The 24,447-nt window shown below is 35.8% G+C and overlaps 1 protein-coding gene and 1 pseudogene across 9 annotated transcripts in view; one reads left to right on the forward strand and one right to left on the reverse strand.

The window, feature by feature from the left end:
• HECTD4 (HECT domain E3 ubiquitin protein ligase 4) overlaps positions 1-24,447 on the forward strand; it is a 178,424-nt gene that overhangs the window by 67,089 nt on the left and 86,888 nt on the right. For 5 of the 9 annotated variants that reach the window (XM_074297295.1, XM_074297296.1, XM_074297293.1 and 2 more), the window contains 6 exons: positions 3,404-3,574; positions 5,878-6,070; positions 19,912-20,073; positions 20,999-21,112; positions 22,678-22,818; positions 23,999-24,231. In XM_074297295.1, the coding sequence (XP_074153396.1) occupies positions 3,404-3,574; positions 5,878-6,070; positions 19,912-20,073; positions 20,999-21,112; positions 22,678-22,818; positions 23,999-24,231 (1,014 nt within the window). Of the gene's footprint in view, positions 1-3,403; positions 3,575-5,877; positions 6,071-11,192; positions 11,216-19,911; positions 20,074-20,998; positions 21,113-22,677; positions 22,819-23,998; positions 24,232-24,447 lie in introns of those variants that run through there. The other 4 variants (XM_074297294.1, XM_074297299.1, XM_074297300.1 and 1 more) reach the window with 2 other exon arrangements.
• LOC141559402 (ATP synthase F(1) complex subunit alpha, mitochondrial pseudogene) lies at positions 958-2,764 on the reverse strand (annotated as a pseudogene).

Consider the following 24,447-nt stretch of genomic DNA (forward strand, 5'->3'; position numbering starts at 1 on the left):
TATGTAGCTTGAAGACAGCTAATTTATTCTCCCTAAGTGTTCTTTTTTCCAAGTCAAACACATTAAGTTCTTTCACCTGAACTTCACATATCCTGGTCTCCAGTTCCCATCCTATTGTAAGCATCTACCCCAGTTACTCTTCACCTTCACTTATCACAGTGTTGATTCACAATGAGCTTGTAGACCATTAAAACTTCCATATTTTTCACATAAAATTTTACTGAGCCATGCCTTAATCCAAGCAGAAGACTTCCTATTACATTTTGTCTTATACCTGCAGCCCCATTTTTCTAGTTGTCATGAACTTTTGGGAGTTTGCCTCTGTCATATCACACATTAGCTATTTCTCCTAGCTTCTTAGCACTCCACCAATAAAATAAACTCCTTAAGAAAAGTGATTGTCTTCCTTTAGAAGACACACTACAAGTTATAAAAATGCTTGTGGATTGGTCTGCATACTTAATGAGCATGCCATTTGTATTTTCAGATCATTGATAAGAATGTTGAACAGCACAGATCTAAAGACAAAACTTTTGGAGATCTCTATGCAAATTTGTATCAACCTATTTAGATAGTTCTTTAGATCTGTTTGTTCTTCTGGCCTTAGATCAATGTCACTACACTCTTTTCTAGTCCAACACACACTCTCTCTCTCTCTCTCTCTCTCTCTCTCTCTCTCTCTCTCTCTCTCTCTCTCTCTCTCTCTCTCACAAGCAAAACATGAGCTGTTTTGTCAAATTTTACTAACAATCTAGATGTACCTTATTCATGATGCTGCCCTGACCAATTTTCTAAGTAAGTATATACAAAATACAGTAGTTTGCTGTTACGTGTTTTTCATGAAGAAATGCTGGTTCTTAATGAGCCCTGATTTTTTTAAGAATCAATTTTTGTATATTGGGTACACGTGTGCATAATTTAAGTTCAATATTGAATAGAACTGAATCAGTAGAAGATACAGTGACAGAACCAAACTGCATGTTGTACACATCTTTGGGAATTTAACCTCTAAATTCAGCCAAGAAGCTGTTGACAATTTTTTTCAACTTCTTCTCCGATTCTTCCGAGATCATTCCATCACTTTTGATGCAATTCAAGAGGGCCTGGTGGCTCTCAATTACATGAGCTAAAAAAGTACGTTCAAATTTGGTGATGTTAGTGGGATCCATTTTGTCAAGATATCCTCTTACACCAGCATAGATGACTGTCACCTGTTCTTCAATTGCCATGGGAGCATATTGACCTTGTTTTAGCAACTCAGTTAGACGTATTCCACGATTCAGCAGTTGTTGAGTTGCAGGGTCTAGATCAGTGCCAAACTGAGCGAAAGCAGCCACTTCACGGTACTGAGCCAGCTCTAGCTTCATTGTACTTGCCACCTGTTTCATGGCCTTGGTTTGAGCAGCAGACCCAACTCGAGACACAGACAGACCAACATTAATGGCAGGGCGAATACCTTTGTAGAACAGTTCTGTTTCTAGAAAGATCTGTCCATCGGTGATGGAGATGACATTGGTGGGAATGTAAGCAGATACATCTCCAGCTTGTGTTTCAATGACTGGTAAGGCAGTTAAGGAGCCGCCACCAAAAGTTCTGCTCATTTTAGCCGATCTCTCTAGCAAACGGGAGTGTAGATAGAAGACGTCACCAGGGTAAGCTTCCCGACCAGGTGGGCGACGGAGCAGCAGAGACATTTGACGGTAGGCAACTGCCTGCTTAGATAAGTCATCATAGATTATTAGAGCGTGTTTCCCATTGTCCCGGAAATACTCTCCCATTGAACAGCCAGAATAAGGTGCCAGGTACTGAAGTGGGGCAGCATCAGAAGCAGTGGCTGAAACCACTATGGTGTAGTCCATGGCACCTGCATCTGAAAGTTTCTTCACCAGTTGGGCAACAGTGGATCTTTTTTGACCAATAGCTACATAGATACAATATAACTTCTTCTTTTCATCAGTTCCATCATTAAAGCGTTTCTGGTTAATGATTGTTGCAATGGCAATTGATGTTTTTCCAGTCTGTCTATCGCCAATAATCAGCTCCCGCTGACCGCGGCCAATTGGTACTAAACTGTCTACAGCTTTAATGCCAGTTTGCATAGGTTCACACACGGAAATTCTGGGAATGATTCCAGGAGCTTTCAGACCAACTCTTCTACGTTCTTTGACTTTAGTTGGACCCTTTCCGTCAATAGGATTGCCCAGAGCATCTACAACACGGCCTAGCAACTCCTCACCAACTGGAACGTCTACAATGGCTCCTGTCCTCTTCACAATATCTCCTTCCTTAATGAGTTTGTCATTTCCAAATACAACAATACCAACATTGTCAGGTTCCAGGTTGAGGGACATCCCTTTTATGCCTGAAGAAAATTCCACCATTTCTTCTGCTTGAACATTTCTTAATCCATGTACACGAGCAATACCATCACCAATAGTTAGGACACGCCCAGCTTCTTGAAGGTCAATTGGAGGAAGAATGTTTTCGGGCTCATTTTCCAGAATTCTTAATTCAAAGATAGAAAGTATCTTGGAAGGCTTAGAAGTATGGATGTTCCTTATTGCAATAAAGGTTGTCCCCAGGGTATTTCTGGAGAGTAGCCTGGCTTGGCAGAGGAAGGGATGGGCCAGGCCCATAGCTACCCTTATGGAGAGCATCTTTGTAGCTCCTTATCAGCGCTCCTGTATAGCCCCTGCCTCTGGGTTGATTGTACTTTCATTTCTAAATGGTTACAGACCATACCTTTAATAGTACATTCTAGAACTTTGTCAACAATTGAACTTTAGCTCACTACTTACATAGTTCATAGACTCTTCTCTCTTCCTTTTTTTGAAAATTAGAGAAATATTTGCTTGTTTCCACACCTGAAGTGTCTTTCCTATTTTCCATAGTTTTTAAAAAATCTTATTAAAGGTCTCTGACAGCAGCTTAATATTCACCATCTACCATTTCTTCCAGTACTTGGGGATTCAGTTCCAACTGATCACATGACTTGAATTCATTTAGGTCAAGGAGTTGTTTTCTTACTTTCTTCTCCTTTATGTTTGATTTTAAACTCCATGTCCATTTTTGTTCTGTCCTTCCTAAGCCAAAGGTTCTTTCTTTGGCAGAAAAAAAACAGCATTAAATTCAGTGTCATTCTGTCACAGGATCACAGAATCACAGAATTACAGAGTTGGAAGAAATCTTAGTAGCTCCTAGTTCTGCTTCTCCCTGAAAAGGACTACCTCCTACCATTTACCCAACTAGAGGCCATCTAAGCCATTGTTGGAAGGCCTTTTCCTTCTACCTTCCAAGCTGCCCTTCTAGTTTTGTGTGGGTCTCATGAAGAAGTTTTTCTTTGAATTAAGTTTAAATCTGTTTTTCTGCTTCTGTGACCTTTTTTTTTTCTTCTGTACTCTAGGTATGTCAGATTGTGCCAATGCCAGCAAACCACTTTCCTATTGGCAGCACCATGAGCACTGTGCATCTTTCTTCAGATGGTACTTATTTCTATTGGATTTGGTCTCCTGCAAGTTTAAATGAGAAAACACCAAAAGGACATTCAGTTTTTATGGATATTTTTGAACTCATAGTAAGTTTAACCTTTTGCATAGTTAAGAATTCTCCATTAATATTCAGTTGCAATTTGGTAACATAAATATGCTGTGATTGCTCTTCTGTAAATCTTTCTAAAGCTGCTAGTATGAGCCAAAGTTTGGAAATTAGCCATTGTGTCATGAGTGTCCTTGCATGGGCATTTGTATGTGTACATACATGCTCATTTGTGTAGGTATGTGTATGATCAGAAAGTATTTATGAAGAATGAATTATTTATTATTTGATAACTGATTATAGAATCAGGACCAAGGTTTTTCCCCTTATCTACTTCCTCATCTAATAAGCGATGTGGGATCTCACTAAAAGATTTACCCAGGCCAAAATATAAAAAAAGAATAAAAGAAATTCTAAGTCTGAAAAAATGTGCGGGAAATTGATGTCTTTTTGATCAAGATTTCAGTGCTCTAAGTTACATACCCCAAGACCCTCATTTTAATATAGCCTACTTCCCATTGTGTTAATTAGTCAGAATTGATTAGCACTCCTTAGGAATGCCTATGCTTTGAAGGGCATATAAATCATTATTAGGGAACTTTGGTCTAAGAGAAATGGTCAAATAACCATCTTTTTTGGGGGCTGAGGCAATTGGGGTTAAGTGATTTGCTCAGGGGTCACGTAGCTAGGAAATGTTAAGTGTCTGAGGCCAGATTTGAACTCAGGCAATCCTGACTTCAGGGCTAGTGCTCTATCCACTCCACCAACTAGCTGTCCCAAGTAACCATATTTTTAAAAATAAATTAAAATTATTAAATTATCCAAAAACTATGTCTCAAATATTTTTTTAATCACCATTCCACTGTCAGACATTGTGTCCAAAAAAAAAAAAAAAAAAAAAAAAACCTAGTCAGTTTCTGTTTTCAAGAAGTGCAAGGTCTAATCAGGGAGATAGCATACAAAGATCTGTGTACAGATAAGATCTATGTAGGATAGATTGGGGATCATCTTAGGAGAGTCACTTAGGCTAAGAAGGATAGAGAAAGGGTTCTTGCAGAAGGTGGAGCCTGGGCTGAGACCTGGAGGAGGCAGAAATAAGGAAGAAGAGAGTTCTACACAGGAGGACAGCCAATGAAAAAGCCAGGAGCCAAACAGTAGCAAAAAGGCCAGTGTCACGGAGGGCGGGAGATAAGTCAGAAGACTGAAGCTTAATCCAAGGCATCAGGCTGTGAAAGGCTTTAGGGGCTACACACAAGAGTTCATAGTTGATCCTGGAAGTTGGAGTGTAATGGGTGTGTATACCTGCATAGTTCTAGATCTCTAAGAGAGGACTTTTGTTGCAGATGCTCCCTCTGTCAGTTCATTTTGCATCTGTTCTGTAATTTTTGGTCTTAATAGTTGCTTGGGGCTCTGGGGAGTTAAATGCTTTTGCCTTCAATTACATGGCCTGTGTATCTCAGAGACAGGACTTAAAATCTGATCTAATTCCAAGGTGTCTCTGCAGTCTTTTATTTTTGTATATGCTTAAGTCTAGCTAGATCACCTAGATAGGAAGATCTATGAAAATGTGAAATCTTTCTACCCTATTGGTTGGCAGATTTCACTTATCTAACCATGCTGACTAATCAGTAACTCCTGACCCTAAGGGTGTCTGGCCTTCTTCATTCTTGTATATCCTTGAATGTGCTCTGGGACCTGAAGACAGTCCTTTTTTTGCATAGACCTGTTCCCTTCATGGTGGCTGTGTGTGGACCTATGGAGGAGGAGGAGGAGGCAGCAACATTTTTATAATTAAATTTAAGAAGTGATCATTTCCCTCCCTCTTCCTCCCAGTTTCCTTCCCAACCCATGCAAGCATGCATATTATCCTATGCTGCTTCTTATTTACCTCTGAGATTTATTTCTGTTTTATATGTGTTATTTATCTATAAGATTTTCAGTTGCTCTTTCTGGGGATAAATTATTTTAATCAGAAGGTACCAGTTATAGGCACTTGTATGTAAAATGTTTATCAATTACTTTCCAATAGAACTGATTGATCTTCACTTAGTAAATGTGAAATCTAGAATCACTTTGTATCAGAGAATAAAAGGAAAATTCTCAATTTTTTTTAATCATGATTCTTTTGTACTTAAAAGTTTCTATTAAGCCCAGATTGTTCATGGTATTTTTTGTAAGAGCAATATTTAAACATTTCAAATCCCATGTTCAGAAATAACTGCTTTTGGGGTATCCAGACTATAGTGAAGTTACCAAATGGAAAAGAATACTTTGATAAATAAATTGAGATGAGCTGAAAATGGTATTTTAAACATTATCTAAGGGCAATCTTCTTTTGAATAGGTTGAAAATGGTATGTGTGTAGCGAGCCCTCTCCAGGAGCGCATAATACTAATGAGGAAAGAGGGTGAGTCTGCCAAAAGCATTAATGAGATGCTTCTGAGTAGACTTTCACGATACAGAGCCTCTCCATCAGCAACACTGGCAGCCCTAACTGGCTCTACCATCTCCAACACACTGAAGGAAGACCAAGCAGGTATGATGTTCATTCCACAAATCAACTTATCCAGCATGATGCACTTTTATTTATTCCATCAATCTCCATTCAAATATATTTTCTTGTAGCTTTAAAAACCTAAAACAACTTCCAGTAGAAGTAAGCTATTTGAGGGTGGGAACTGACTTTTTAAAAAATTTTTTGTTGTTGTTGATGACTTGTTTTTACCTTTTCTATATGTTCAAGTATGTTTCTTCCCTTCTTGCTTTCCACAAAACCAGTCAATCAACAGGCATTTGTTAAGTTCCTACATTGTGCCAGGCAGTGTGGTGAATGCTAGGGATACAAAGAATGGCAAGAAAAATCCTTGCAATCAAGGAATGAATCTCAGTCAAATAGGGTAAACAACATGGAGATGACTATGTAGTAACAAGATACAAAAAGGCTACTTTAGGGTATTCTTAGAAGGAGGAAAACACTAAAATAAGAAGAACTAATGAAGGTGGGACCTAACAGAGATTTGAAGGAAGCCAGGGAAACTTGCAGCTAGGGATTAGGAGGGAGAGTTCCAGTTATTGGGGACAGCCCATAAAAGTGCCTAGTCAGGAGATGGAATGTCATGTGTGAGAAGTACCAGGGAGGCCAGCATCACTGGATCAGAGAAGAAACAACTTAGAACTAACCAATATATCAAAAAAATCTGGCCATAGCCTATACAGGTACCTTCTTCTTCCTGTTCTTGACTGCTGAGCTTAATCATAATAATTTCACAATTTGTTTTGTTGTTATTGATCCTTGACTTAATGTTGTAGTCATTTATGTTGTTTTCCTGACTCTGCTTGCTTCATTTGGCATCAGTTTCTAGAAACCTTCCTCTTGCTCTCTAATATTCATCATGTTCATCATTTTTTATAACACATAGTCTGTTATATTCATGTACCAGACTTTGTTTAAACATTCCTCATTTGTAAAATAAGTTGAAGAAGGAAATGGAAAACCACTCCAGCATATTTGCCATGAAAACCCTAAGTGGGATCATGAAGAGTTGGACAGGATTGAAAACAACTGAGCAACAAAAATATGGAGCTTATCTCATGGTCAAAAGGTGTGGACATTTGAGCTGCTTTCCAGAAGAGTTGGAGCAATTCAGTAAATTAGTATGCTTGTCTTTGTACAACATTGACTATTTCACTTGTATCTACAACTCCCTAGGACAGTGCCTAGTCTACTAGGTGCTTCATATGTACTTGTTGATAAATTAGTTGAACGTGATACTAATGATTATTTTATTTGACCAAAATTTTGTTGCCTCTCCATTTTGAATTTTGTAATTTTGCTTCTTCTCAAAATATCTCAAAATATTGTAATATCCCATGTGATGTAGCCACATTGAGATCAGTGAGAAAGTAACAGAGAATTGTCAAAAACAAAACATAATTTTCCAAGTGCAGTCCATCCCATTCTCATACTCCAGTTAAATTCTAGACCCAATTCATTGGAGTACAAGATAAATGTATTGATGGAATGGCTCAATGGACTATCCAGTTAGTTACATGTCATAGCATGGACAATGGATATCCATTTATTTCTTTCCTCTGGAGATGTCAGGCCAGGATATTTTGAGTGCTTACAGATTTCATTGAGGAAGATCTGCAGCACCTGGTGGCTTTGATGAAGCCAGTACAATAAGCATTTGAAGTACTTTACCATTTTAAAGGGAATCTTTCTTTCTTTTGGACTTTATTGCAGAATTACTGTTACTCTTAACCTTTGTTCAGTATCTTCTGGTTTTATGCCTTGGTTGATTTTGGTAACCTGAAGATCATTGAACAGAATTATATCTCTGATTGATTAAGAGAATAGAAACTTGTTTGAAGAACATTAAATTTGAAGAAGATAATAGCTAATAATAATAGCATGTATAAAGTAATATTGCCAAAGCTCTTGCAGATATTATCTCATTTGATGCTCACAACTTCCCTTGGTGACAAGATTATGATAACGCCTTCATGTCTTTGACAGGAGTGATGTCATATGAAAGCAGAATTGACTTTTTCTTGACTCTGAAGGTAAAACCTAAGACAAATAAGTAGAAACTGCATAGGAAGCTTTTAACTTGATATAAGGGAAAACTTCTCAACAATTAGAACTGGGCAGATTGGAATGGACTGCCCTAGAAGTAGATTTTCCCTCACTTAATAGATATCTTCAATTTGAACCTTGACAACTACTTGAGGGGAACTATTATAGAGGGGAACGGGTTTGATTAGGTGTCTTTTAAGCTCTCTTCTACTTCTGAGACTCTTTGGATTTGATACCACTTCTGACTTTATTGATTAGAGAGAGCAAAAAGACCAAAAAATATTAGAACTTCCCATTTCTAGGAAGGCTAGATCATCTTTGGGAGAATGTAATAATGTTGTTTATCAGTTTTTTATAGCTATTTGCTATTTCCTTGAGATATCTGGAGAATCAATCCTTAGATGCTTTCAAAATCCTATTTCTTCCATTATTAGTTTCTTCTGCATGTATTTGGTCTGATTAGTTCTTTATTGACATTTCTGCTTGTGGCACATTGAAGTGTGAGAAACAAAATGTTCTGATTCCATTGTCACCTTTGATAAAAAGTGGATTATAGAAAAACTGGCATATTTCCCATTCCTTCCAGATTTGATTATATATGCTCTTGGGATGGTCCTGCTACATTGCGTCTTATACCAAGTTTTGTGCATCTTTCTTTTCATTTCCTTAACCCTTAGCCATTTTGTGAGGTAATAGTTTGCATCATGTTTTACACGTGGTTTTATATTTTGAAAAGGTGCTACCTTTTGTCATTGTATCTTTCCATTTGGTGCATTTGCATTTTCTGGCAAAAGTGATTTCTGGGCCTTTACATTGTGAAGATTGTGATTATTCTAAGCTACAAGAAATGTGATAATTAGAGGCAAGAAGTTTTCCTTTGGCCATTTCCTTTTTTAAAAAAAAGTCAATAGTTTCTTTATTGCTTTTGTTTTAATGTTTTTATTGATGTTTTTTTTTTAATTTTTTTTCTTTATTAAGTCAAAAAAGTAAAGAAATCAGAAAAACTGGTCAGTCAAAAAAGCCTGAAAATATGTGCAGTGTACATTTATGAATGTCTTCTCTGCAGAGGAATGTGGTAGAAATGCCTTCTTATTCTTTCAAGCCATACTTGTTGATAATTTTGCAGCATTCATTTTTTATTTATTTTTTTTTTTGGTGGTTCTTTCCATTTACTTTGTTGTAGTTCAATGTGTATATTGTTTTCTTGGCTCTGCTTATTTATTTCAGCCTATATCAGTTTATGTAGAACTAGCTATCTATGCTTCTCGATATTCATCAGATTTATCATTTCTGATGAGACAGCAACAGCATATTGGCATTCATATACTACAATATGTTTAGCTATTCCCCAATTGATGGTTTTGTTTTTTTTTTTTTGTTGTTGTTGTTGTCTATTCCTTGCTATCACAAAAAATGCTGCTATAAATATTTCATTATATATAGGAGGATAAACCTAGTCTTCATCAAAGGGTATGGACATTTTAGTCCCTTCATCTGCATAATTCCAAATTGCTTGTCCAGAATGCATGTCCTAATTCAGGGCTTCATCAACAATATAACAAGAAACCCTTCTCCCTCCAATCCCTCTAACACTGCTGTTTTCATATTTGTTATTTTTGCCTATATGCATTGTTTTGATTTATGTTGCTCTTATTATTGAGTTGGATCATTCTTGTATATGCTTATTATAATTTCCTTATTATTGTTGAATAATATGGTATATTTTATTTTTCCTTTATTTTTTCTCAGTTACTCAATTTAATTGAATTTAATTATCAATTAAATGAATTTTAACTTTGGTTTTTTAAAATTTTGAATTGCAAATTCTTCCTCTGTTTGAAAAGGCAATTAATTTGATATAGATTATGCATGTGAAGTCAAGCAAAACATTGGCCATTTTGCAAGGGAGAGGGAGGGAGGGGGAGAGATTGAGGGAAGGAGAGGACAGAGAGAGAAAGAGAGAGAGAGAATTTGCTTTGGATAGTTAGGATTTTTCATCATAAGTCCTTCAAAGTTGTATTGGATTACTGTATTGCTCAGAATTGCTGTATCATTTACAGTTGAACATGGCACAATATTGCTGTTAATGTACAATGTTCTCCTGGTTCTGCTTACTTCATTTTGTATCAGTTCATATAACCATCATGCCATAGGTAGGGAGAGTTTTATCTCAATTTTTATCTGTCTTTATGCTTTTAATTTCTTTCTTTTACCTGTTGTTATTAAATAAAGTGGGATCCTTGCCTTTTTTTTCATGTTTATTGGAGAGATTCTAGAGGATTTACATTGTATAAGATATTGGAGTTTGATTTTTAAATAGATACTTTTTATATTATTCATAAAAACATCCCTCTTTGTCTATACATTTATAACATAAATGATTAATAGACTTTTATGAAAGGCTTTTTCTTCATCAATTGAGATAGTCATGGAGTTTGAGGTGTTTTTATTTTTATTATGATTAATTATGTTGATTGCTTTTCTAATGTTGAACTCCCTTTGCATTCCTGATATACCGGCTTGGTCACATAGTAGATGATTTCTTGAGTGAATTAATGTATGTTTTTGTTTTTGTTTTTTGCTGAAGCAATTGGGGATAAGTGCCTAGCTTTTTTCCCCTCTGGTAATTCCTTTGGATCTAGTTCTATTTTCTTTTCTGAGATTGGATTTTTTTTTAAAGATTTCTATTTAGTTTTCTGTTAGTTTGTGAAAGGATTCTTCTCTTTCTTTTGTATTCTCAGTTTTGCTAGTATAGAATTGTAGAGTAGGTTTTGATAATTCTTGTTCTGATCTTTTTGTGATTTTTACTTTGCTGTTTTGTTAATTTGGTTTTCTTCCCTTTTTTTTTTAATTATATTGAGTAAAAGCTTTTAAAATTTTGTCTTTTCAAAGAATCAGCTTTTAGTTTTATTTCTCATTTCCAGGTTATCTCTAACTTTTGATATCTCTTTAGTGCTTATTTTAGGTGTATTTGTTGCCTTTCTAATTTTTAAAATGCATATTCATTTTATTAATCTTCTCTTTTTCTATTTTGTTAATGTATGTTTGTAGGGATATAATTTTTCCCCTGAGGACTGCTTTAGCTGCATCTCAGAAATTTTGGTATGTTTTTTTCATCATTATTATTTTTTTCCACCAAATTATTAATTGTTTCTGTAGGTTTTTTTTTCTCACTCATTATTCAAGATTTCATTGTTAAAGCTTCATTTGGATCTGTCTTGTTGGTTTTTTTTTTTTCTGAACTGATAACTAGTTTTATTATATAATTTTATTTCTCCTCCTCTTAAATATATTTTGCAATATATTTTGTGACCTAGTATATGTTCAGTTTTTGTTAAAGTTTCATGTTGTGGTAGAAATATATATATATTCCTTTGTGGTCCAACTTCAAAAGCCTTTCATCTCTTTCATCTCAATAGTTTGTTTAGTTCTACATTATTCCTTTTTGTTTGTCTTTTTGATAGATTTATGTAAATCTCCTATCATTAAAATAGTTGGAAGGTACCTAGTTTACATTTCTTTTAAACAGCTTTTATATTATATTATTGTTTTAAAGATATGGCACCAGATAGATAGATAGATAGATAGATAGATAGATAGATAGATTAACTTTTGTTTGAAATTTTCCTATGCCTCTGATTGTGAAGGTCATTATTAATCTTGGCCCTTCCCATTGCCATTTTTACCTATTTATCTTGATATTTTCCTGGGTGTATTGCCTGCCATCCCTCTGGATATAATTTGCCCCTAGGAGCTTTGATTCCCCTGTGGTCTTCCTAAGTACCAAATTTCTATAATTTATATCCATTATAAAGTTTGGATCTCCTTTCATAAAGTATCTTTCTTTAATGGGAATATGTATCAGTAATACTCTGCCCTATCAGTGAAACAAGACTTCCCTATTTATTTCATCCTGTTTTAATCTCTCCCCATGCTTCCTTATTCTCCTATAGGCTTCTTCTTGGAGACTATAGGACTTCTTCTCATTGACTTGCTTAAAGGCACATTACTTAAATAATATATTTGTTTTGTTTATCTTCTTTCTTCCCTCTTATATGAGTACACCCATTCTGTAGCTTATTCTCTCATGCACAAATATTAATTGACATATAGGAGGGTGTAAGCCTGTTTCTACACCATCATTTCTATTTGATTTGCTTCTGTACTTTTAGAAAGAAATCTCTTCATTTCTCTGTTGTTATTTTGTTATTGTTATTCTTGTTTTCTATATATCTATTATCTTGGGTTGTTGAAAAGCTAAAAGAAAATTTATTCAGGTCTGAAATTTTTTCTAGAAATACTTCAGTTGCATCCCTCTGCTCTGTCTCTTTCTCTATCTCTGTCTCTCTTTTTACTGAATGCCCCATCTTTTTTCACTAACAGTTAGACTCAGATTTTCAAGAAAGGTATGTTTCGTTGGGTTCCATCTTGAGCTCCTTTGCTCTTCAAAACACATTATTTTATTTTCTCCTGTGAATTCTAGTGAGTGCAGAATAATCTTGTGTTATTCCTTTCCTTTATATTTGAAACTTCTGGTCACTTGGAGAACTTGATATTTATCAGTAGAACTGTTAAAAATTTAACTACTGTATCATCTCTTGGAGTATGCAGCATAGGGTTTGTTTTTGTTTTTTATTTTTCTGGAGGCAATCTGTAGATTCTTTCAGTTGGTACTTTGCTTTCTGCGTTCAGAAAATTGGGGCAATTTTCTTGTATTATGGTTCAAAGTTTTTTGACTGTCATATCGGTTTAATAATCCTTAATTGCCTTTGTACATCTATGTTCAGGAACACTGAATTAATCAATCATCTGGCATTTATTAAGCACCTACTTTGTGTCAGGAACTATGTTTAACTCTGAGTGTACAAAGAAAGGCGAAAAATAATCCTGTCTCTTTAGGACCTCATAATCCATCGGAGAAATAAGATGCAAACAACTATGAACATATGAGATACTTATTGGAGAAAATCAATAGAAGGAAGGCACTAACATTAAGCAGAGGAAGGCTTATTGCAAAAGACTGGAATTTAACTGACTACTTGAAGGAAGCCAGGGAATCCAGAAGATAGAGATGAGTAGGGAGAGAGTTCTAACCATGGAGGACAGCTCAGAATTGGGAAGGTCATGTATAAGGGACAGCAGGGAGGCCAATGTGATTGATTGTCAACAGATACTAAGAAGTCAAGAAGGATAAGGATGGGATTGATATGTTTTGTTTCTATGACAATCTTACTTTCCTTTTATATTTTCTTTTTTGCTTTTCTTCTTCCATGTATTTACATTCCCAGTCAGTTATTTCCTCTTTTTGTTTCTCTGGCGACACTTCCCTTTGTGCCTTCAAGTTTTTCTATTTTGCTCATAATTTCTGTTATACAGGCCATATATTATGCTTTTACAATGCTGATTTCTCTTTTAAACATTCAGAGACATCTTGCTGTCTCCAATGGGAATCCAGAGGTTCTTTTTTTTGTGTTGTTTTTTAAAGATATTGAGGGGGAGAGAGAGGAGAAAAGATGGGGGGTGACATCTGAGCCTTTAGAAAATCATTTTAGTGGCTGAAAGGAGGATGGATTTGGAGTCTGTTCAGAGATATTTGTATTCTTCATTGATCTAGATGCCATGTTCCAGTAGACTTATCTGTTTATGCTGAAGGTCTTTAACTGATTTTTAAAAAAATTAATAATCAGGTCTTTGTTAACTTCATCCTTTTTTCTTTATATTCTCCTTTTGCTAAATAACTCCTTCCCGTTTGATTACAGTTATAGGATTCTCTTCTGGACCCAATTTTCTTTCTGTACTACTTTGTGCTTGGTGATCTTGTCAAATATGGACTTAATTACCATTCTTATACTGATAAAGTGTAAGGTGATGCAGGCCTTATACTTAAGACTATTATAATATCCTGCTGATGGGTCTTCCTGCTTCAAATCTCTTCTTCATTCCAATCCATTCTCCCTTCATTAAACTTCAGTGCTTCCCTAATTGTCTTCTCTCCCTCCCCCATAAAACATAAAATCCTTTTTGGCATTTAAGATCCTTCATAACTTATCCATCTACTTTTCCAGTCTTCCTTAATACCTTACTTTTCAACACATTCTATTTGATCCAGTGATACTGGCCTCTTGGCTTTTCTAAAAGTAAGACACCAGGCATCTTCTCTGGCTTACCTCCATGTTTTGAATGGTCATTTGTATCTGTCTACTAACTTCCCTAGCTTCTTTTAAATCTCATCTGAGGTTTCATCTTCCATAGGAAGCCTTTCCTAATTCCTCTTAATTCTTATGCTTTCCCGATTTTAATTATTTCTTATTTATCCAGTATATAGCTTGTTTGCACATATTTTTTGCTTGTCTCCTCCATTAGGTTGTGAACTCTGTTTTTTGCCTCTTTTTGTATCCTTAGTGTTTAGCACAGTGCTTGGCATATAGTAGCTGTTAAATAAGTGTTGACTGGTGTTTCCATGATGCTGTCCTAGCCAGAATAAAGATCTGCCATTTGGGGCTTTCTGCAGCATGGGGAGGAGTGCTAGATAGACTAGGTGTAATTCTCTTGTAAGCTTATGAGTAGGCTTGTTTAGCCATGTCACAGCAAAGTGAGAGATGGGGGGGAAGGCTAAGTGAGTACATTAGGTTCAGAGATTTAGCCTTTCTGCTTTTAGTTCTTTGAGTCTTTACTTTGTTAAGATTCTTAGTGTCCTAGACCATGAAGATAGATGAAATCGCTCTATCTCTTGTGCATAATTCCTCTTTTAGAGATGTTTGAGAGGCCCTGAGAAATATATAAAATGTCTCGTTGCATTAGTCTTGTAACCCAGCAGTCCCTTACCTCTAATTTCTCAATCCAAAACAATACTTTCCAGTTTTTAAAAATTGTCATCCCTGTGACCAGTTTCTCAATGAAGTGTCCAAGTTTGGATGTATAAGTTGATTTGGTTTTAAGGGTCATGCCAGATTCGTTAGGTGATTGCATTTTCTTTTCCAATAAATGTTGGCCCATAATCATTATTGTGGTCCCTAATTCATAGTCATCCTATTGGTAACCTACAGTCCTCAGTCATCCTTATGGAGGGCCATAAACTGTATCATCCTTATGGTGCTCCATAAGCTGTAGTCGTCCTCTTCATGATGGCTCTTTAAGGCTTATGTTCATCATGAGTACTGTAAGGCAAAGAAACCAAGTATCCCATGTAATGATATGGCCTTGGGTGCAGAAATTAAACCAACTCTGCTGCATATTTAGGGCAAACCTATTAACTATCCTTCCTTCTATTTGCCTTCAACAGCTGCAACTTCTTAGTCTAATGGTTTCATTTCTGGTGAGACTATCAGTTTGAAAATAATTCATTTACTCTAGTATGTCAATTCAGTGATCATTGGATAAAAATCTGATGTTTAGAGTGCCAGCATTAGATAAAAATCTGACATAGAGAGTACTAGCATTGTTTTAATGATTATTGATAATCTGAAAATGTATTCTTATACCACCTTCTGCCTCCCATTCTGCTTTGCTGATCGCAAAAGCTCACGACTGAGCTCTCATTTAATTTTTTTATTTTCATTATCAGAGGATTGGCCATACTTCTGATATTGAGTCTCCCTATCCTGGGCCAACAGACCCATATTGTACCTGGAATTTGAAGCAAAGCTTAGCTTTGAAAGAATGTATCAGGTCTTTGATTTCCCCAGCCTTGCTATTGAGAGAGGTAAAGGTCACTTTCATATCCCAATGAGAAAGTGGAACAGGACTTTTGTGGAAGGCTTAGCTATATCTGTTTCACTATTTTATTTTGCCATTATTAGTCCTATTTACAGAATATTCACATGAACTTACTGCTTTGGTGATCAGGCCTCTAAGAGTTAGGCCTTTTAGAATTTGCTGGTTAAGATGAACAAGAATGGAGGTTATACCAGCTTCTAGACTTGAACCCCTGGTCTCAGATGCTTCTGTGAACTTTTCAGAGTCATTTTCTCTCTGCAGATTGCAGCCCAATCATGCCCTCTTTTGTAGTGTAATGTTGACTGTGCCACAGACAAACTGTCAGACAGATTTGAAGCCTTCACCCATGTCTTGGAATATTTTGTAGATAGCATGACAGATAAAGCCCCCGCTTAATCTTTTATAGCCTTCCCAGTCCACCTTCTTTCATGGCCAATCAACTAATAAATTATAATAAAATCCAAGATCAAGAGAAATAATTATGTACAGAAAGTATGGTATAAATGAAAATTACTCATTTGTACTTAGAGATTTCTATTGGGAAGAATGGGGGGAGGGGAAAATCACTTGTTAATTAGCAGTAAGTCTGTCAGATGAAATACTTGATTACTCCTTAATGATTTCAAATGTTAAGAATTTCAGTGCTATCCATTATAATTTGGAAGAGGGAAAGGAATGCCTATTGTATTCGTTTTGTTATGTGAATTTGAAGAGACAATTTAGATTGTAGGCATTTTCCCCCCTTTATCTATAATTTAATTCTCATAGGGATTTCTTCATATGGAAACTTCCTCCACTGAGATAGATTGCCATTTGATCTGTAGGTGTTTTTTTTTTTTTTTTTTTTTTGTTTTTTTTTTTCATTTTTAAGAGATCATGTGATCAAGGTTAAGTGACTTACCTAACATGGACAGGATGTGGCAGTGGCAGAATTCTGAACTAAATTTTTTCTTTTGCTGAGGTAATTGGGGTCAAGTGACTTGCCCAGGGTCACATAGCTAGGAAGTGTTAAGTATCTAAGGCTAGATTTGAACTCAGGTCCTCCTGACTTCAGGGCTCGTGCTCTATCCACTGTTCTATCCACCTAGCTGCCCCTGGAACTAATTTTTTCTTGCCAAGCTCAGGAGTTCTCAGCTATTTGTAGGTGGAAAAAATTCTTTCCTCCAAACAGCTCTGTATCATTTGTTTAGATTTCCTTGTCCACATTTTGCAAATAAGCAACCTTTGACTCTGGGAATAAACCATCTCACCTGAACTCATAGACCAGAACCAGGAAAGAGTTGAGTTCTAGATCAGAGTTTCAGGGGAAGGATCAGAAGAAGGTTTTTCACATAGGCTTTAAAGGATTTCATTTTAAAGTTCTATGTTTATTAGAGAAGAAAGCTGACACCATGTTAATTGGAATATACATATTAAAAATATCATGGAGAAAAGTGTCATTGTGCCCACACAGTAACTAATTTTCCAATGTTCCTAATGTGTTCTTTTAATTAAGGTTTCTTAACCACAAGAAAGAACCTATTTTCTGGATTTATGACTTGCAGAATTCATTTGTTGTGGCACAGGAAGAAAGAAATAAGAAAAGGAAGTGGTGTTTTCTATGGGGGATGCTGCATTGGATGGATAAAGTTGGGCTTTTTTCACTTTTCCAATTTCAGACAAAGCACTAAAAAAAAATTTCAGTGCTAGACTATTAATAAAAAGTTATGATTTAAGTCCTGGCAGGTTCTGAGCTGTAATGCAGTGAATAAGTTTCTCATTATTTCTCACCCGAGTAAGTATAGAAGATCCTAAATGAGCTCCAGTACTCTGAAGATCATGGTCTTGCCAATATATGCAGGGAGATTAAAGTTAATTTTATGGTCTTCAAATTAGAAAACTCATCTTTTCCTTAATAATAGCTTATGTCAGTGACCCAAAAGAAGTTATTTAATGGAATTTCATAAATCTTGCAGGTACAAATTTATTCTGAGATATAGCTGAGGAAATATTACATTATTTAGTACAATGATGAAGATCTTTCTGGCCCATTTTCTGTTCAGAACTCACTGGATTATATGATATACATAGAATCATATAATGATGAGGATGTTAGGCCTAGAGTCAAGTTTAAGTCTTGCTTCAGACATTCTAATTTTATGATGTAGGTTGAGGGCTTCTGAAACCTTAAAGGACCATACAAATATCCTTGTCCAGTATTATTACCACTACAACAAAATGAATATCAAATAATTTAACATGTATAAAACCAACTCAGGTCTTGTCCCAGTGATATCATAGTACAGATCCAAAGTTCTCAGCCACTATGTCCAAGGCCCAGCCCACTGAAGTTCAGAAAGCTTCATCTTTTGGTTTGCCCATTGTACTTCCTGAGCATACTTCAAGAAGTTGTGTTGGGCTTGGGGCCTGCCAAGGTACTGTGTGCGTGTGTGTCTCTGTCTGTGTGTGTGAAATCATGGTGCCTTCCATCCAGTTTGGATCCAGTAGCCTTACCATGTGTCAGACCACACAGTAGTGTGACATCATGGAGAAAAGGCTTGGATCTGGCTGTGTGACCCTGGGTAAGTCCCTTAACTTCTGTCACCTCTCAGCTCAATAAGAATGCAGCTTACAGAACACTTGTTGATCTCCTTTAGTAGAGGAAATTCATTCATGGGCAGTTGCCCTCTGCCAATGAAATCAGACCCCCAAAAAATTGAAATCATGTGCCAGGTCCTGGGGTTACAAAACCTCCAGTGTCTTGCCTTCAAGCATCTTGAATTCTACAGGAAAGAAAATGCTGTGTGCCTAGACATTTAAAGACACAGTGATTTCAGTGTTGGGGAGAGTAATAAAACATGTAGTAATCTGAAGGACTCATGCAGCAGATGGCCCTGGAGCTGAGCCCAGAGGGGACTGCAGGTTTCAAGAGATTGGGGACAGAAGGGGAGCAGTCCATACCTGGAAGAAGAACAGAATGGAGTTATGTTGTGAAGGGTTTTAAATGTCTAACAGAGGAATATGTATTTTATCTTCGACACAAGAAGCATCTAAAGCAGGAGGGTAACATGATCAGCTTTCTGTTTTAGAAATATTCGTCTGCCAACTCTGTTGGGGGATGGATTGGAGAGGGAAAAGAATGGATTTAGAGAAATAGAGGGGGCTCTTAGGATAGTCCAGGAGAGAAATGCTGAAGGCCTGTGTTAGGCTACTGGCTTTGCAGATGGAGAGAAAAAGACAGATATGAGGGACATTGGGAAGAGAGAATTGATAAGACATGGCCACAGATTGGATGTGTGAGGAAAAGGGCAGTGAAGAATATGATATGGCTCTGAGAATTCAAGCCTGGGGAATACAAGAAAGATGGTATTCTTCGTAATAGTGAGGTTATTAAGAATGGGATAGGGAACTTGGGGGATGTTATTTGATATGTCTTTGTGATTTCCAGATGGAGACAATTCAATGAGCACTTTGCAATGCAATGTTATAGTTCAATAGAAAAAGGAGGGATGGGCTGCATTTGTAGGACTAATGGAGTCAAATAGAAACACTGACTATATACATCAATCTCTTAGGGTTTTACCTGAAACATTTTTGATAGCAAGTAGCATTTATTTTTAGTTTTGGTTTTAGTTTTGGCTACTTTTACAATTCCTCTTTTGGAAAAACTGTTGAAGGAACACAAAAGAAAAATTCTGGGATTCAATAGACTTTGGATAGAAAATGCCATCTGCATCCAGAAAAGAACCAAAGAGAATAAATATAAATCAACAAATATTATGCTCATGTCTTTTTTTCTGTTTTTTAATCTCTCCCATGGTTTTTTCCTTTTGCTCTGATTTTTTTCTTCCAATATGATTCATAAAGCAATGAGTATTAAAAATAAACAAACTTACTGTAATTTAAAAATACTGGGATTTAGAATGATAATGAGTGAGGAAATTGAGCCAAATAAATTAATTTTTCCCCAGTTTTTTGTTTATTTATATTTTTCCTAACCTAATCATCTCCTTGTTTCTGAAATGGGGCACTATATTACACTTTAATTAACTGTTTTGTTAATTAAATTATAGTTTCTTCTAAAGCATTTTAATTTTTTTCAGCAGCAAATACCAGTTGTGGGCTACCTCTGAAAATGTTAAGGAAGACACCTATATATACATGTGGCACATACTTGGTGATGCTAGTTCCCCCACCCGGGGGCTCAGGAAGCTCTGCAACCCGCTCACTCTTTGGTGGAACAAGTGGTCTTTCATCTTTAAAAAGTGAGTTTCTTCCATTTATCTTTGGAGAAGAAAGGTTCTTCTTATATCCATCCTTGATAACTGCTACATTTACTTTTGGTGGGCTCCTGGTCCCTTTTCCTAATCCCCTTGAAATGACTTTAAAAAACTTAAAACTTTTCTTTCTTGATTACCTAAAATGGCTTGTATTAATCCAAGGAAAGGGCCCTCTCCATGAGCTGTTAGTGTCGGTTATTTAGTATTTTATCTTCTTGAAGTCATTCCAGCAAAGAAATTACTCCTATAAAGTGATCAGCATAATCTCTTGCTGTTTTTGAAACATATGGTTGTATTTAAATTTTTCTTTTTTTTAAATTGATACTTTTGATTTTATATTATATTCATTTCCAAAAATATACTCTGCCAACCCAGTGAGCTTTCTCTTGTACTTAACAATAAAAAAGGGGATGGGGTGGAGAGATAAGATTCAGTGAACTTAATCCATCACTAAATAATGTCTGATAGTATATGTGATATCTTATCCCCAGTATGGAATGGAGGAGAGAAGTGGGAAGTTTGATGATCAGTTAAGACAGTGGTGTATATGTGAGAACATTAGGGCCTACACTGAGCTAGTAACAGTAGGAATAGAGCAATACCAATTCAAGCAACAGTGGGAAAGGATTTTGTCAGTAAAGTGTAGGGAAGGAAAGGGAAGCCAGTTAGCCTGTAGCCAATGTCACATCATTATTTTTTGGACTTATTCATATTGATACATGGCAATCTAAGTGCAGAATGCTTTTATTCTTGAAATCTATATCTATAGATCTATAACAAATGAAAATAGATTTTTTTTTCCAGTAGTAAAAATGTATATTTTGAAAGTTTGAAATTTAACATTTCCTAATTGAGCCTCCAAAAGTTGCATTAAAGTAAAGTATTTTGGTTTTTTTAATTGTGTCTGAAGTTCTGGCATCTAGCTTGGTATATAACATTTCGGATGGTCAGTTCACAAGCCGTGCAGACCTCATTGATGCTGCTGGGAGCTCACTTGGACGTGGTGCTCTTGTGCCAGGGCTGGGTAAGAAATTAATGCAATTTTTTTTTCTGGTTTTATTTGATTTTTCTTATACCAAAAAAATAATTGTATAAATATGTATGCATATATTGGATTTAACATATATTGGACTACTTGCCATGGGGGGGGAGAGAAGGGAAAAACTGGAATACAAAGTTTTGCAAGGGCTAATGTTGCAGAATTATCCATGCATATGATTTGAAAAATAAAAAAGCTTTAATTTTAAAAAATTATGGGAAGAAAAAAGAAGTGGCGGTTCGAATTGATATGAGTATGGAATACTTATGGATATATGCGTGTGTATATGTTTGTACTATATATATATATATATATATATATATATATATACGTCTACATATATACATATATGTGTGTGTATATATATGTGGAATAAGTAGAGGTATGGAAAGTAATTTGTAATTGTATAAATAATGTGATATAATAAAATAATATAAACAAAACAAAAAAAGAAATGAATGCAAAACATTCCTACAAGAAACTCATTATATTCATAAACTTCTCTTATAAGTTCTGGCCAATTTTTGTTGAGGCAAATATTGCATAAATGGCATTTTGATTTCTCAATTTTCTTGTATGTATTTTAGATTGAACTCTCAACAGTAGGAATTAGGCCATTAATATTATCTTCATCTTGAGGCTTTTATTCCAGGTTCATATTAGGATTAAATTGTAGAACTAGAAGAAGAATCAGCCTTCTGATTCGTATAGCACACTGCCTTTCATTAATTAAACTCAAGAGCTGATTCAGTAGTACTTTATCTATGAGTCATTAAATTCTTCTTGTGTCATAGTTGGATTCAGTATAATAAACATTGGCAGAAATTCTTTTTTATGTTCCCTTTAAAAATTCTTTATAGTTTCTCTGTAAAGGAAAACCATTGTTAAGATAAATTCCTGCCATTCCTTAGAAAGAAACCAGGTGAAAAAATCCAATACAAATGAAATTTGAAGGACTTGGAAACCTATGATTTTCCTCTGTAATTTAAGTTATTATGTCATAGCTTGAGTTATCTTTTGATTTTAATTATCTGCATAACTTGAAAAAGCAGATAATGAGAACTTTTCATAAAAAATTTCAGATTGAAGGGCAGGAATAATACCATACCCAGGTGGTTAACTTTCTGCCCATAAAAGATACAGATAAGCAGCATTAAACTTCTCCTTTTCATTATTTCCATTTTTGAAATGCTTAATAAGAGGAACTTCATGGAAAATCCTACTCTCTGTTCCTCATTGTGGTATGGAGATGACCCTAGGTTTTTGAAGGCTCGGTCAAAAGACATGGAATCTAATAGCTCTTCTATTGTCTTTTATCTAAAAACAATTCCACCAAAGTGTGGAGAAACTCTTTACCAGAAGCTTGTCCATAGCAACTCAAAAAATTTTAATGGTGGAAGTGATACCATCCGTTTTGATAGTAGGAGCACCCACCATTAGAAAAATCTTGGTTCTTAGGACGTAATGAATTTGAATTAATAGGGAAAAAACTGGAAAAAAAAAAAAGTATGGGAGATAGCAAGGTGATTTAAATAAATTTTCTTCTTTAGGTGCTTGCTATGACACAATGAATAACATGATATGGACATGTTCTAATGATTATATTGACCAATGGTGCAATCCTGGGAATCAAGCTTTCCATTATGTATGTCAAAGACTTGGAGTTAGCCACATCATTACTGAGCCAAAAGGTGAGTAACAGTGATAACTGTATTAGCCTGAGATTATGCCATTAAAATTTTAGAAATTACAGAAATGCCAGTGAATAGGTGGGAGGGGAGAGAGCTGGTTAAACTCAATTCAACCAATTAGACAATCATTGAACATTTATTAAATATCTTCTGTAAGCCAGAACTATAGATTAACCCAGAGATAAAAAATAAAACAGTCCCTGTTTTCATGAACTTTACATTCTATTGGAAAAGACAACTTGGACATATAAGAGTATCCATAGAAAAAATGCAAATAAATGAAAGACAGTTATACAAAGTGGATGGGAAAAGAAGGCATTAAGTGGAAAGGAGAAGGGTGGGAATAAACAAAAGACTTCAGATAGTGCTGCTTGAGTTGTTAATGTTGATTTACTCAGATTATTCCCTCCATTCACCCTGCACTCCAGACAAACTGGACACTACTCTCTATTCCTTGAACATTCCCTGTGCCTTCTGGTTTCCCTGCCATAACTCATGGTATTCTATGTGCCAGGAATGTCTTCTAATTCCTATCTTCTAAAGGTGGCTTTATCCTGCCCTCTTTAATGCAGTTATCATGAAGTAGAGTTATTTGTATTTATGCTTGTTCCCTCTCCTATAAGTTTTAAGAGCAGAGACCATTTATCTAAATTTTGTGTCTCCTCCAGTGCCTAGCACAGTGCTCTGTGTACCCTCATCACTTAATCAGTATTTGTTGAATGAATGAAGGTGGAGAGAACTCAAGAAAATCTTAAATTGAGGAAATTCATTAGTCTAAGAAAGAATGGCAAATCCATAAAATGTGGGGGAAGATATTTTTAGACAGTGGAGCCATCAATAGAGGCAAGCTGGTACTGCTTGTGAGTCTGTCCCTTTACCTCATCCCCTGTCACCCATCTCCTATTCCCCATTTCCCATCCCCTGGGTCAAGCAGCTCTCTTAAGCTTTTCTTACTTTTCAAGCCCTTTTGCTTCTTCTATTCCTCTGATTTCGAAGGGAGGAACTCTTTATAAGCTCCAAAAAATTTTTAAGATTAGGCATGCACAAGTAACAGCATGTGAGGGAGATAGTGAGGGGGTGGGGGCTAGCTACATTGGCTATTTGTATGTATGTATAGGTCATTTGTATGTCATGCCTTTGTATGTTGGATATTTCTTCCTACTCTGTTTTTACTTTCTAGGTGAGGCTATAACCACAAATGAGGTTATAAACCAGTTATTGCACCATGTTGGTGCCATGTGCATCCATCAGCTCAATCTTCTTGCAACCAATACCAGTCTGCCAATTACAAACTTTCTGGGCAAGCAGCATCCAATCGAAGCACACCATCTTAGCAGTATTTGTGACATTATGGAGAAAGCTATGGTCAATGGAGATACTTGTATTATACGCTGCATTCTTGTTGTCTTTCAGGTTAGTATCTTAAGTTTCAGCTAAATACTGGGATTCCGGAAATTCTTAGCCAATAGAAAAGCAAATTTAAACTTCTGATTTTAGCCAGTTTATTAAGGTAATTTGAAGCATTCATGACTTAGTTTTAAATTTTTGATACTGAAGCCATTAGTTACCAAAAGATTTTTATGTTATATCGGAAAGAAAAAAATATAATAAAGACCATATGGTGCTACA

This window comes from Sminthopsis crassicaudata, chromosome 1 (assembly GCF_048593235.1).
Source record: "Sminthopsis crassicaudata isolate SCR6 chromosome 1, ASM4859323v1, whole genome shotgun sequence".
Lineage (NCBI taxonomy): Eukaryota > Metazoa > Chordata > Mammalia > Dasyuromorphia > Dasyuridae > Sminthopsis > Sminthopsis crassicaudata.